Genomic DNA, 12,902 nt, shown 5'->3' with positions numbered 1-12,902 from the left:
ATATATATATATATATGTTTTGGTATGAACCAGAATATTTCTTTATCCCAATACCTCCTAAAAAGTTGGTATTTCTTTTCCACCTCCTATTTAAATTTTTTCAAGAGGGAAGGAGTGGATTAAATCTCTCAGTGAATTAACAATAATGCAGTTCAAATTTATTTTTAAGAAGAACCAAAGACATGGAAATTCTTTAAGAGGTGAACGGAGAGAAAAAGAAATTTCAATTAATTTTTTCGTACAGATTTATATTTCTTCGTACGTTAATCTGGTGTCGTTCCAAGTAACTTGACGGACGCAATTACATCAGCCCATATCATCACCCACGCCACGTGGCACCTGTGCAGCATCCCACATGAGTTACCCTTGCGATGTCTGTAAAGCGGCATAAAACTACCCACCTGTGACCCAAAAAAATCACCTCCATTTCTTCGCGGAGAAGTTTTCGGTGAGGCTAACGACGCTATATATTTACCGAAACGACGAACTGGATCGTACTTGGCACACCTACCCAATGACTATTCAGCTCTCCGATTTCGTTACAATCCAAACCCTAATCTAACCTAATTTCCAATTCCCGATTCCAAATTCTCAGTTCTTTCGATTCCTTTCTGTTTCGAAGCCCTAAAGAAAGATTCTCATTTTTTTTTTTGTGTGCTGGATTTGATTAATTCATGGCCCGCGGCAAAGAGAATTCACTCGCTCCTGGGTTCCGATTCCACCCAACCGATGAAGAACTAGTTTGGTACTATCTGAAGCGTAAGGTCTCCGGCAAGAACTTCCGATTTGACCCCATATCGGTCATCGATATCTACAAGACCGAGCCTTGGGACCTCCCTGGTAAAAAATCCTTACCTTTTCTTATGCTTTTCAATACATACATATGTATACATACGTGAATCATATCGTTGATTGCGGTTATATTTGTGTTTTATTTTTGTTGGGTTTTCGTTTTCTGGTTTATTAGGCAAGTCGAAGCTGAAGACTAGGGACTTGGAGTGGTACTTTTTCAGTTTTCTGGATAAGAAGTATGGAAATTCGTCGAGGACGAATCGGGCTACTGAAAAAGGGTACTGGAAGACTACGGGTAAGGATCGCCCCATTAAACATAATTCCCGGGATGTTGGGATGAAGAAGACGCTGGTTTTCCATAGCGGGCGAGCCCCCACCGGTGCAAGAACCAATTGGGTTATGCATGAGTATCGCCTTTCCAACGAGGAATTGGAAAAAGCTGGAATTCAACAGGTTGGATTTTTGTTGACGTTGCTATTGTTCTGTTGGCATTTTGTGATGTTATGGAATTGGAATTGATTGTTGGGTTTGTCGTGGCGGATGGGTACAGAAGGATCCGTATGTGCTTTGTAGGATATTCCAGAAGAGTGGCACGGGACCGAAGAATGGGGAGAAGTACGGCGCCCCGGTTATGGAGGAGGAATGGGACGATGATGACGTGACTTGTGTACCTGGGGAAGAGGCGGCTGCTAATGTAGTGGCAGTCAGCGAAGAGCCAGATAATGAAGCAATGGATGTCAACAATGGGGCATATGTTGAAGCATTTGACCTTGATCAGGTTCTTTATTCATTCACCCTTTTCATTTCGTGTTTTGTAGGCGAATTCAAATTGTCTGAAATGGGTAGATTTGGCCGGAATTTATTGAATTTAAAGATAACTTCCCCAGTTGTGGGAAACCCCTGGATGTGCTATGATAAATCAAAAGTAGATATTTTGACTGTGTCCAGCTATTGGAGCTTAAGTATGGCTGAGGGCTCCTAGTTGGTCGGGCAAATGATTTTAACTTGATCTGGCTATCCTGTACATGACTATGCTGAAAGGTCTCTGTTGTAGCTGTACATATATAAGTAACCCAATGTCAGCAAATGGACTTGTTATGCCCTTGCTTTAGGAGCTTAGTGGTTTTTTTTATTTTTTTCATAAAGAAATGATTATAATGAGATGAAAGGAAACAACAAAGAGTATTTGTGTATGTTACTAATATGGGAGTATCTTATTTGAATTTATACATCGGTTCCTGTTAAAAATATTTGAAGCTTTGTACTCCGGGATCACTTATTTAAATTTCACCACTTATTCAGAAGAATAACTAATACAGCCTCTATAGTTACTCTAATAAGATTTTTGTTCTTATTTTTGCTTATATTGCTGCTCTTCTTTTGTTCTGGATAGCAGTGTGTTCAGAACAACTACCTCATTAGCTTTCCAATCTTCTTTTTCTTATCAGAATTTTGGTTATCTTTTCTTTTAACTTATGAAAATGGTCTCCCCCTTAAGGTTGAAACTTGGCGAGACTTTATGTAAGTTTTGCCAGCTTTGCATTGTTTCTTAAAATTTTATTTGCATTCTTAAATTTAGGGAATTGTTATTGGCACTCCAAAAATCTCATTTTGCACTCCGAACTTTCTATAATTAGAAAGAAAAATACACTTGTGGGGAGTTTAGAATGAGATTTTTGGAGTGTTAATAATAGTTCCCTAAATATCTCTGGAGTGCAGTTTTCTGCCTTTTCTGTTACAAACAGTTTTTTCTCTGTTGAACTGGGCTTATGTATTTGTGAAACCATTTATTGCATTTTAAGTATGTATATCAGGAATTCTTTTACGTTTCAATTATTATTCAAAGAGCATCATTAAGGTGTGTAACTGTCTAACCTAGAATACTGAAACAAATAATGTTCACTCAGCAGAACTTTCCATCAAATGAACTATAAATGCAGTATTACAAGTTAATGTTGCATTGATATCATTCATAATTGCCATACCTTAATGTGTTGGTAATTTTTTACAGTGTACAATTTTCTGAAAGTTGGCAGAATCTTGGTGTCCTTTTAAAATGGATCTGGATGATATTTCTTTGTGTCCTCTCTCTCTCATGCTCTGTCACCCTTTACCTCAACCCCGAATTGTTGCAATCTGACCTTGGGATTTGTTGATCTTTGATGCTACGTCTTCTAACCATTTAGATGTCCCTTGTATTGTAAGTTCAAACTACGCTGTAATTTTTGTTTGTTCTTGTCACGTGATACCGTTAACTAGTTCTTAGATCTGATCTGCTAACGGGGACAAATTCAAATTAGGACCAGATTGTAGAATAAGACAATAGGTATTATTTGATGGATTTCGAAACATTCTTGGTCCTGGCCGGTGCCACAAGAAGCATCTTCAAATTGAAGGAACTGATATGATGCCGTAGTAGTGAGATTGAAAAGATCATTGTGTTCTAGAATAATGCATTACGCATGATATTTTGATGATTAATCTTCACATCTGAACCTTTATGTGACTGGAAATTAGAAATGGAAAACATCTGCATCCTTTTTCCATCTGGTCTAGGGCATCTTAATCATTTTAATTTGGAAAAACTAGTGTAGATAGAAAATTAAGGTTGGGACAGAGAGAGTTAAGGTGTGTTAGAGATAAGATATTGGTGTGACTAAATTACTATATTCATACGTATTATTCAACTATTTAGTTTAAAGAGGGCATAATTGACATTTATCCTCTTTGGTTGACAAGAGGGTTTTCATAAATAATAGTATGTAGATTGCTTGGGTATATAAAACACATATATGAGATGCCAGGGGCCTTCATTTTCCGTCAGTTTCTTCTAAAGTTTTTCACATGATTCAGCTAAGCCATGCTTGGATACTGTACATTTATAAATACTTTCTTTTCCCAGAATCTTGACACAGGAATTCTGTCTGAAAGTGCACCAACTCCTTTGAACTTCTATCATGGGGAGACGAGCAACTACATTGAGCATTATGGGGACTTTGTTGAAGATGATACAAAGGCTGTGATGGGCACTGGGGAAACTTTGAAATACTGCGAACACCAGATGTTCTTTGGATACCCAGAGCATTATGAGACGGTTGGGAACCCAGTCAAAAATGAATATATAACCTCACAAAATCCCGAGGACTTGAAGTTTGTTGACTTGACAGAGCACTATGAGGCTGATGCAAAACCAGTCAAAGATGAATGCTTTCTTGAACCAAGCGATGGTGCAAATCCATCTGTCGTCAATTATTCACTTAATGAACCATATTTGGATGCTACTGAGAATAAGCCATTTGGTGATGGGCTGTTCCTTGAAACTAATGATCTTTCAAATCCAGTCGAGTCAACTGCAGGCTTTGACATGCTTGATGAGTACCTTACATACTTTGATGCCAATGATGACATCTCTCAGTATATTGATTTTGATTCTTGTGGCTATGTTCCTGACCAAGGTCCATCTGACCAGAAGGTACATTCTCAAGTTTCATTTTCCTTTTGTATTTCAGGATTTTAAGTAGCATCTTTCAATTAATAAACTGTTGTATATCAGCTTCTGAATGGTGAAACTGAGCTACAACCAATGGGAGGCGATCATCTTGTACAACCAGAGCCACAACCAATGGGAGGCGAACATCTTGTACAACCAGAGGATACTGATGATGCATCTTTGTCAAAGAAAATGCCTGAGTGCAAGTTTGAATCAGGTATAGTATCTTAATTTCAGCTATTAAATGCACTATCATACCCTTTTTGGTAACTTATCCTTTAGATTCTCTTAATGTGTACCTATCATTATAAGGAGTACCGGAGGTTTAGGTTTTTTACATGATATTTAATAATTTTTGTTTTCCATCACTGGTCATGTTTTCCTCACCTTCTGGGTTGTGTGCGATTATGGTGGTGCAGATGGTAACTATCCCTTCATCAAAAAGGCGAGTCACATGATGTTGGGCAGCATACCTGCTCCACCTGCATTTGCTTCAGAGTTCCCTGCTAAAGAAGCAATGCTTCGGTTAAATTCTGGTGCATCGTCTTCCAGTTCGGTTCATGTTACTGCAGCCATGATTAGAATTAGAGACATAACTTCAAGTGACAACAGGATGGACTGGTCCTTTGGAAAGGATGGGGTGGTCAACCTTGTGTTTTCTGTTCAGCTGTCGCAGAATGACGGAAACTCTGGCAATCTGGTGCCGGTCGGTGGCTCACTCTCTGGAAAGACGGGATGTGTGGTGATGCGGGGATGGTTTTTGTTTATGTTTCTCTGGGTTCTGTTTCTTTCTATGAGTTTCAAAATCGGGAGCTACATCTGTACCAGGTGATGCTTCGACAGTAATGGTGGTGTCGAGCCTATCTCAGGATGTTGTAGTAAACTTCCCCTAGTGAATAGGAGAAGATGCATGTTCTTGCAGACTCGATATTTTAGTTAATTGTTACACTGACTGCAGAACTAATTATTTACGCAAACCGTTTTAAGATACCGTAAAGCGTGTTATATTTTGAATAGCTACATACTGAATGAATGTAAAACTGAATTTTTGTTTCACTACCTTATTTCGTTCTATATACAATTTCGTTGTAATTGAAAGGGTCGATTTTCAGACAGTTCTTGCTTGCCTTGCTGTCAACCTGAAAATTCAGCAGAAATGCTTGCATGGGTTTACTAACTTGTGTAGGGTCGAGTTTGATCTGCTGGAACCGCGAAGACCTGTTTGAAACTTGTGTAACTTCGTATGTGACAGATAATGCACATTTTTTTTAATCAAGGAGATAAGAATCAGAGAGCAATTGAGGTAAATGTTCAGGATTACGGTTATTTGCAACTCAAACACAAATATAAATTTAGACGTAAATGTTCAGGATCTAGGCTGCACAGCAGAAACCTCAAAATTTAATGACTTTTACATTACTCCCTCTGGTTTATTTTCATGCTCTTACTACATAAATGATGCTCCATTATTTGCCTCATGTGCTCTATGTGGTATCGTATCCTTCGTAAAAGTTCTCGAGACGTGGAACTTGTCTGCTGAGGTTTACATCTCTCCAGGAAGCATAGTATCCTCGGGTAAATCACACACAGCGATACCCTGGAAAAGAATGAACATGGAGATTAAGATGCGCGAGCGGTGTCAACAGGTAGCAATAGTGTAAGAATGAAAAACGTACCTGCCCAGTAAGGTGAGCGACGCATCTTTTCTCAGCTAGTAACTCAGCTTCGCTCTGAAAGATTATCACGTCAAATGAGACAAGTAGTCCAAAACTACTACAAAGTCCACACTAGTTCAGTCAATGCCTACAATACACTACTAATTTTCGTGCCAGTATAGTACTTCAATCCAGTCAACAATGTATACCCTTTTTATTCGCTTGCGAAGATAGTCATCAAATTGTATGTCCTTTACAAGTTCATAGTCGCCGTCTCCCTGGAGGTTGTGAATAACTTATTAGAAGTGCCTATATCACAAACATAAACACAAGGATAGGAAAATCTCTTGTATAGACTTACTTTAGATCTGCATGGCATACTGAATACTAAATCCTCTGCTATACCATAGGGATTTCCATTTGTGTAAACCTGCAATGGGATGGTACACAAGGGACGAAGAGCAACTCATCATGAACTTTTGTGGCGTTGAATCAATGCAGAATAACTTAACATTCGCATTTATGATGTTCAGTTTAATATTGATCTGGGGCGTTTTATATGCATGCAATAATATGCAGAGACTTTCAGTGGCAACCAAAAACTAGAGAAGGAAACACAGAGAAAATTCTACTTAATTCCTTTTGTTTCTCAGAGAGTTGGGCATCAAAGTCAAATGTTTCTCCATCGAAACTAATGGAGTTCTGATCATATGGATTCTCAAGATGGTCTGGTTGTTACAGAAGACAGACAGTATATATAGGCTTACATAACGTGCATCATATCAAACAAACACAAACTTACTGCAGATGAAAACCAATCGCCCTCTGGGGTAGGAGTAACCAAAGACTTTATGGCATCTGCAATTGACATGGCAGTTGATGCAGCTGACGATCTTCCCCATTTCTTGATGAGCACACCTCCTCTCTGTGAATTGGATACGTCTTCAGTAATTAAAAATGAGGAGCAGATATGGTTTTAGACAATGTTGGATTATGGAAATATACGTTCGGTCTTACCTTCTGGATAAGTTCGGTAAATTCTTCCTCTAACCATTTGTGATCCTTGATGACCTCTTTGACCGGCAAGCCATTAATTCTAGCATTTAAGAAGTCTGGCACCTGATAAGAATTATGCAAATCTTCTTCAAAACGAGAAGCTACTGAAAATAATCCACGCTTGTAAAAGAGAATGATTAAATGACCTGGGTGGTTGAGTGGTTTCCCCAGATGGTCACGTTTGACACTTTATCATAGAAGACACCTGCTTTGAGGGCTAGCTGAATAGATCATAAGCCAACTATGTTAAATGATTATTCCTTTTGGTCATGACCTAATATTGATTATTGTCTATTCTACTAATGTTTGCGAGGTATATGTACCTGACATTTTGCTCTATTTTCATCCAGCCGTGTTAAAGCATGAAAATTCTTTGCAGGTATGTTTGGAGCATTTTTCAAACAGATGAGTGCACTGCATCAGGAAGAATATAAGTAAAAGTGATGGGCATATCTCCGCAACCTGTGCATCCTTCCATCCCAAAAAATTGAAAAGACAAGGAAGACAATTACTAACTTTGTGTTACAAGGGTTTCCAACTACAATCACTTTGACGTTATGTGATGCAACAGCATTAAGAGCTTTTCCCTGATTTTTGAAACAAAACATATATGATCAGAAACTATTGAGCCAATGTGTGATAGTGATATCATATAAAATCTAACAGAACCTGCTCGACAAAAATCTGCCCATTCAGATCCAACAAGTCTGCTCTTTCCATTCCAGGACCTCGAGGCTTTGCTCCTATTAAAAGAGCCCATTCTGCATCTTGGAAAACCTCATATGGATCAATGCCAATGCTCACCTCCCGCAACAACGGAAAAAGAGAATCCTCCAATTCCATAGCAACTCCTGAACACAGAAACTGTTCTCTTAATGAGCCGCACATATACATAACTTAGAAGGCTTCACTTTTGGTGAACACATTAAGTTATTGAATTCAAAACTTGTGCAACTCCAATAGATACATCATTCACTAATTAACTTTTCTTCCACTGTAATTCTAGCTAACTGCCCTAATAACACTGCAGAAACACAGGCACACCCACAACTAGAGGTAACATTGTATCTGACGGTGATAAAATATAATCTGCAATGTATCCTGTCCACGATATCTGGATGCTGAACCTTCTTCCTCAAGTGAGACAGACGACAATTGACATTGTTCAGTTCCTCTTTTAAACATAGGGAACAGTAGTATTGAAGAAAGTTGAGGTTCCACCATAAAACCAACTAGCAATATGGGGAGTAGCCCAACCACTTATAAGCACATGCAAGGTCCATCCTCTCATCAATGTGGGATTCATTCTCAACACGCCCCCTCACATGTGACAAATTTTCAAGCCTAACACGTGGGCAACACAACTTGGGTGAAGTGGAGCATGTGTGGCCGTTGAGGTTCCATAATAAAACCAATTGGCAATATGGGGAGTCGCCCAACCACATACAAGCACATGCAAGGTCCCTCCTCTCATCAATGTTGGATTCATTCTCAACAACTATTAAGAAACTGGGGAATCTCAGATTTTGCCGACCAACTTAACTTAATCCTTCTAGTTATCAGATAATTAGGAAGTCAACAATGCGATTACTTGATTTGTATGAATAAATAACTATTACCAGTAGAAATCAATATTAAGGGTCACAAAGATTTGTTTACTAATTATATTATTTGTGTAGGCGATATGAAAATGCTGCTTTGGACTGCAACTGTATGTAAATCTACACTAAATTATGTCTATGTCAGAACCATACCTTCAAGAGCTTGGAAGGACCTTTCAGATCCCAATAGTTTCAACGCAATAGGTTGGTCTGGCCCAAAAACCTCGCCTGACGCAAGCTGGACAGTAAGAAAGCATGTTGAAAATGTTGAACTTGTTAAATTCTAATAACAAAAATGCGATTATATTCTAAAAACTAGAGAGGGTTAGAATATGTTTTTTCTCTCTTTTATGCTCACACACTGTAGCATATCAAGTAAAGGCGCCATCCCACAATTGCATGAATTTCTACATGCTCAGCAAATTAAAGCATAATCCAGTTTCTTGTCAGTTGAGAGTACTACATGTCTCTACAAGCTCTATTTTCCAGTTTAACCTGATATGGTTTAGATTGTTGCAGGTTATCGGAAAGACCGTAGTCTAAGACTAAGATAACATGTAGGCAGGGACTGGATGGTTGCAGGACCCAATGGGAATAGAACTCCTAATTACAGGTATAGAAATATAATGTTTTGAAAGTATTAACAATTTAACAAAATAGGTAATTGCTAGTCAATAAGTTCCAAAAAGCAAAGCCACCATTAATGAAAAGGACAAAGTGCAAGAGGTTTAGGATGCAAGAAAGACTTACTTTAAATAGTAGATGATTAGATATCATCCCAGCTGCACCTGAGACTGCAATATTAATTAATTTCTTCCATGATTTTGTCTCTTCTTCCTGTGAATTTTGGACCTTATTAGATACATTACTTAATTCATTGCAAAGGAAAAGCAACTGCAGGTCAATAATCAGATATGCTCTCTCTCTCTCTCTCTCTCTCTCACTCTCACTCTCTCAGACACACACACACAAACAAACATTACAAGCCCAGTTTGGATACTTTAAAACTGCATGTATCTTCAGCAGAAAGTCTTTCACCAGCAACAAACAGAAAAAAAAAAAAAAAAACCCCAAAATCGACGGTTTTTGTCTGATTCACTATTTATGCAACAAAATTGTAAAACATAGATTACAGTACATAACAAATGAGTCTTATGCAGTAACTACTCAACAGAACAGAGAACATTCTACTTTTGGTAATGAAAGTCTAAATATACTAGAACAGCTCGACCAGACAAATTGACAGACACCATATGTACACTTATATGATAAACTGAAGCTCCAGAGTTTCCCTACTAAGACAAGGTGAAAACCCCACAAATCTATACCAAAGTTCACAGAATCAACATAAACCCAGATAACAAAACGAAGAAAGGTTACAGCTTGGAGATCATAGGTGAGGCAGAACACGCCGAAGCACTCAGGCTTGTTCTTCGGGTCTTCGGTTTGCGCTGGAGCTGCTGGAGCTTGAACTTGACTGACATCAGGAACAAGAAAATTACTACTACCACAAAACAAAACAAAACAAAAACCCAAAAAAAAAGAAAAGAGAAAAAGAAATGGTGGAGATATGTAAAGATATTAAAGCTTACTTGGGTGCAACAGAGCAACAGATTCTGGCATTTCGAGTGTGAGGGAGCGGCCGAAAGGCGACACGACGGTGAAAGTGGAGATGGGTCGATAAGGGTGAGAGCTGGGATAATTGAAAAAGGTGGGTCTTGGTGTATGAAGGTGTTGATAGCTCAGCTACTGCCATGGTGTAGGCGTGGTAGCAGAGACAAAAGACGAGAGGGAGAGAGATGGGAAAAGGGGTTTTGAAGAGAAGGTCTGTTTGAAGACAGAGACAGAGATTGGCTTGGAGGGAGGGGAAGAGAGGGAGGGAGATGAAGGTAGGAAGAGAGAGAGCGTGTAGGAAAAGACGGATTTTGAAATATTAGTCTAAGGCCATGTAAATGACACTTGTCAATATTCCCTCATCCATAAGAAATTATCTGTTTTCTTTCTTAAATTTTATAAGTGATACCAACACGTACTTGGTACTATCTTCATTTGAAAATTAGATTTTGGATTTGCTGCAATGATATTCGATAAGCATTCATGATCATAATTGTAATGGCACTAAGTATTTGTAAGTACTGTAGCAAGTCCTTAAAGAATTACTTGTAGTTGCTTTCATTAAATTTTGATGGTTGCGTCTATAATTTAGGACAAGCTGCAGTTAGTTTTATTATTCGACACAAATGGAATAACAAGAATCCTTTTTGCTATTACTTATGTGATTGAAGCAAAAATTTAATTTAGGATTGAAATCTGGATTAGTTTGAGCTAAACGCTTAGGTCTTACAAATATTTTCAAGTTTTAATAAACCTACTTCAATAGAGATAAACCATGACTTTAGCGTATTCTTTCACTGGTTGAAGATATCAAAAGTTTGATGATGAATGTTCGGCTTGTTTGTACTCGCCATATTGGTTTCACACAAAACATAGTGAGTATGAACAAGCGAAACCTCCATCATCAAACTTTTGTGACAACTCAGCTTCGTTGAGACATTAGAGATTGAATACAAGTATTTGGACATGAGTCGTATCCAACATCCAATGTCCAAGATTTTGGCATCAACTAGTAATATGGCTCCTACGATAGCATTGCAATAGCTAACTAGCTCGGGCAATGAGTGATAGACTTATTTCCTCTTAAGGCTTTATTTTATTGGGCTTGATATTTCGTTAATTTAGTTTGTGGTCGGAATTTCATGAACGTAAAGTGCACAATTGGACCCAAAAGAATGGAAAAAGGGCGCAGAAACCCAAAGGGGTCTCTCTCTGTTTCGGTACCACCACTACTTTTGTTGCTTGTGTTTTCGACATCCCACACCGCACCAAGACAAGACAACACCACACCATAGGTTCCATAATTTTGTTTTTTCTTTTTGTTTTGTTTTGAGTACAACGATATATTTTACATTAGTCACACAATACGCAATTTAATTTGGTATCGAATTTATCATCTATGAAATTCGAACTTAAAACCTTCACTTACAAGTAAAGAGATAAAATCCATGAGATTCTACAGCCATGCATTTCACAATTAATGGCTAATAATAATAGTAATAGGAAAAATCCACACATGGTTGGTGTGTAAAAAAAATTTAAAAAAAATTAATTAGTCAGAATTTGGATGACAATCTGACTCTTAATTGCATAGAATGTAATTGACGTCTCAATACTTTCTTTCTAGTGAGAGTGAATATCAAAAACTCCCAATTTGTATAATATAACTGAGAAAGAATCCTTTCCCTATGCTTTTGTGAACAAATCTGCTATTTGGTTCGGTTGAGCAACGTACTTTGTAACGATCCAACAATTTTTCACTATTTGTAATAAACTAACAATCAATCTCTATATGTCTTGTTTTTTTTTTTTCTTCATAAAAATCCGGATTAGCAACTATATTTAAAGTTGTCTGGTTATCAAATGATGTGGTTGCTACTGATTGAATTATTACTTAACTGTTGATTAACGTGGTTATTTCCTATTGGTGACACATCATTTAGTTTGCAAATTTTGTTTAAATTTTGATCTCCCTAACATTACCCGTTATTTAAATGGTTACTCATAACAATAATCATGAATTTTAAATGGGCCCGTAACCGCGGTTACTCATACCCGCAGGTATTTTGTCCATCCTTATTTGGGGTTGGTGAATTGCACCATGGTGGTCAGTGAGAGGCTAAAATGCCTCTATGAGTCTTTTCAATCACTGAAAAAAGTGAATTGTTGTGGAAAAGCCATCAACTGGTCCCTTAAAAAAAGGGTCCCAAGTCTTGGCTATAAAGGAAAGAAGTACTAGGACCGAAGATCATAGGATTAGAGGGGAAGGGAAAAAGATCTTCTCCAGATCTCTTCCTCCAAAGCTCAATGATGAAGTGATCCGGGGCCTTAAAATTTGATTCAACGGTTAAAAACAGAGAAGTTAGTAAAAAAATTTAAAAGCTATAATAATTATTAGCCGTTGGATCAAATTTCAAAAGCCTAGATCACTTGATCCTTGGGCTTTGGAGGGAGAGATCCAAAAAGGGTCTCTTTTTGAGGGAAAGTCCTCCCCTGTGACGAAATATTCTTGTTATGTTAAATGTCAATTGAATTAATATATTAGTACTAACTGTTTAGTGCTTAAGCTCTTATATATACAAACGAGCAGTGGATTGCCTTATTGGATGATGTCCTTCTCTTCCTTAACTCACTGCTTCTAGAGCTCAAACTTTTTACACTTGCTATAATTTAGAGTAAACTATCATATTGTTT

The 12,902-nt window shown here is 37.8% G+C and overlaps 2 protein-coding genes across 3 annotated transcripts; one reads left to right on the top strand and one right to left on the bottom strand.

Moving 5' to 3' along the window:
• Positions 1 to 592: 592 nt before the first annotated feature.
• LOC103951717 (NAC domain-containing protein 78) lies at positions 593 to 5,338 on the top strand. 2 transcript variants are annotated; one of them, XM_048586551.1, is made up of 7 exons: positions 593 to 840; positions 968 to 1,245; positions 1,343 to 1,570; positions 3,695 to 4,264; positions 4,346 to 4,382; positions 4,422 to 4,499; positions 4,702 to 5,338. In XM_048586551.1, exons 1-7 carry the CDS (start codon positions 675 to 677, stop codon positions 5,112 to 5,114), a joined length of 1,770 nt encoding a protein of 589 aa, XP_048442508.1. In that variant the 5' UTR covers positions 593 to 674; the 3' UTR covers positions 5,115 to 5,338. The 2 variants fall into 2 exon arrangements, with proteins under 2 accessions (XP_048442508.1, XP_009361439.2); XM_009363164.3 differs by having other exon boundaries at positions 4,346 to 4,499.
• A 190-nt stretch (positions 5,339 to 5,528) lies between these two features.
• Positions 5,529 to 10,481, bottom strand: LOC103951716 (malate dehydrogenase [NADP], chloroplastic). Its single transcript, XM_009363163.3, has 14 exons — positions 10,187 to 10,481; positions 9,975 to 10,071; positions 9,345 to 9,431; positions 8,748 to 8,832; positions 7,663 to 7,844; positions 7,510 to 7,580; positions 7,317 to 7,407; positions 7,140 to 7,214; positions 6,955 to 7,056; positions 6,740 to 6,862; positions 6,299 to 6,367; positions 6,147 to 6,215; positions 5,959 to 6,012; positions 5,529 to 5,879 (listed from the first exon to the last, which is right to left on the bottom strand). Exons 1-14 carry the CDS (start codon positions 10,348 to 10,350, stop codon positions 5,826 to 5,828), a joined length of 1,323 nt encoding a protein of 440 aa, XP_009361438.2. The 5' UTR covers positions 10,351 to 10,481; the 3' UTR covers positions 5,529 to 5,825.
• Positions 10,482 to 12,902: the final 2,421 nt, after the last annotated feature.

Source organism: the organism of the source record quoted next, unplaced genomic scaffold (genome assembly GCF_019419815.1).
Source record: "Pyrus x bretschneideri cultivar Hongxiangsu unplaced genomic scaffold, Pyrus_bretschneideri_v1 Contig24, whole genome shotgun sequence".
Lineage (NCBI taxonomy): Eukaryota > Viridiplantae > Streptophyta > Magnoliopsida > Rosales > Rosaceae > Pyrus > Pyrus x bretschneideri.
This window is presented reverse-complemented; position numbering and strand designations above follow the sequence as displayed.

Excerpts from the sequence above, each read along its gene's own strand:
- LOC103951716 (XM_009363163.3), bottom strand. The coding sequence starts at position 10,350 with ATGGCAGTAGCTGAGCTATCAACACCTTCATACACCAAGACCCACCTT. Across the intron at positions 7,581-7,662 it reads GGCAGATTTTTGTCGAGCAG|GGAAAAGCTCTTAATGCTGT; the intron begins GTTCTGTTAGAT and ends TTCAAAAATCAG. Across the intron at positions 7,408-7,509 it reads GGAAACCCTTGTAACACAAA|TGCACTCATCTGTTTGAAAA; the intron begins GTTAGTAATTGT and ends TTCCTGATGCAG.
- LOC103951717 (XM_009363164.3), top strand. The coding sequence starts at position 675 with ATGGCCCGCGGCAAAGAGAATTCACTCGCTCCTGGGTTCCGATTCCAC. Across the intron at positions 1,246-1,342 it reads AAAAAGCTGGAATTCAACAG|AAGGATCCGTATGTGCTTTG; the intron begins GTTGGATTTTTG and ends GGATGGGTACAG. Across the intron at positions 1,571-3,694 it reads AAGCATTTGACCTTGATCAG|AATCTTGACACAGGAATTCT; the intron begins GTTCTTTATTCA and ends TTCTTTTCCCAG.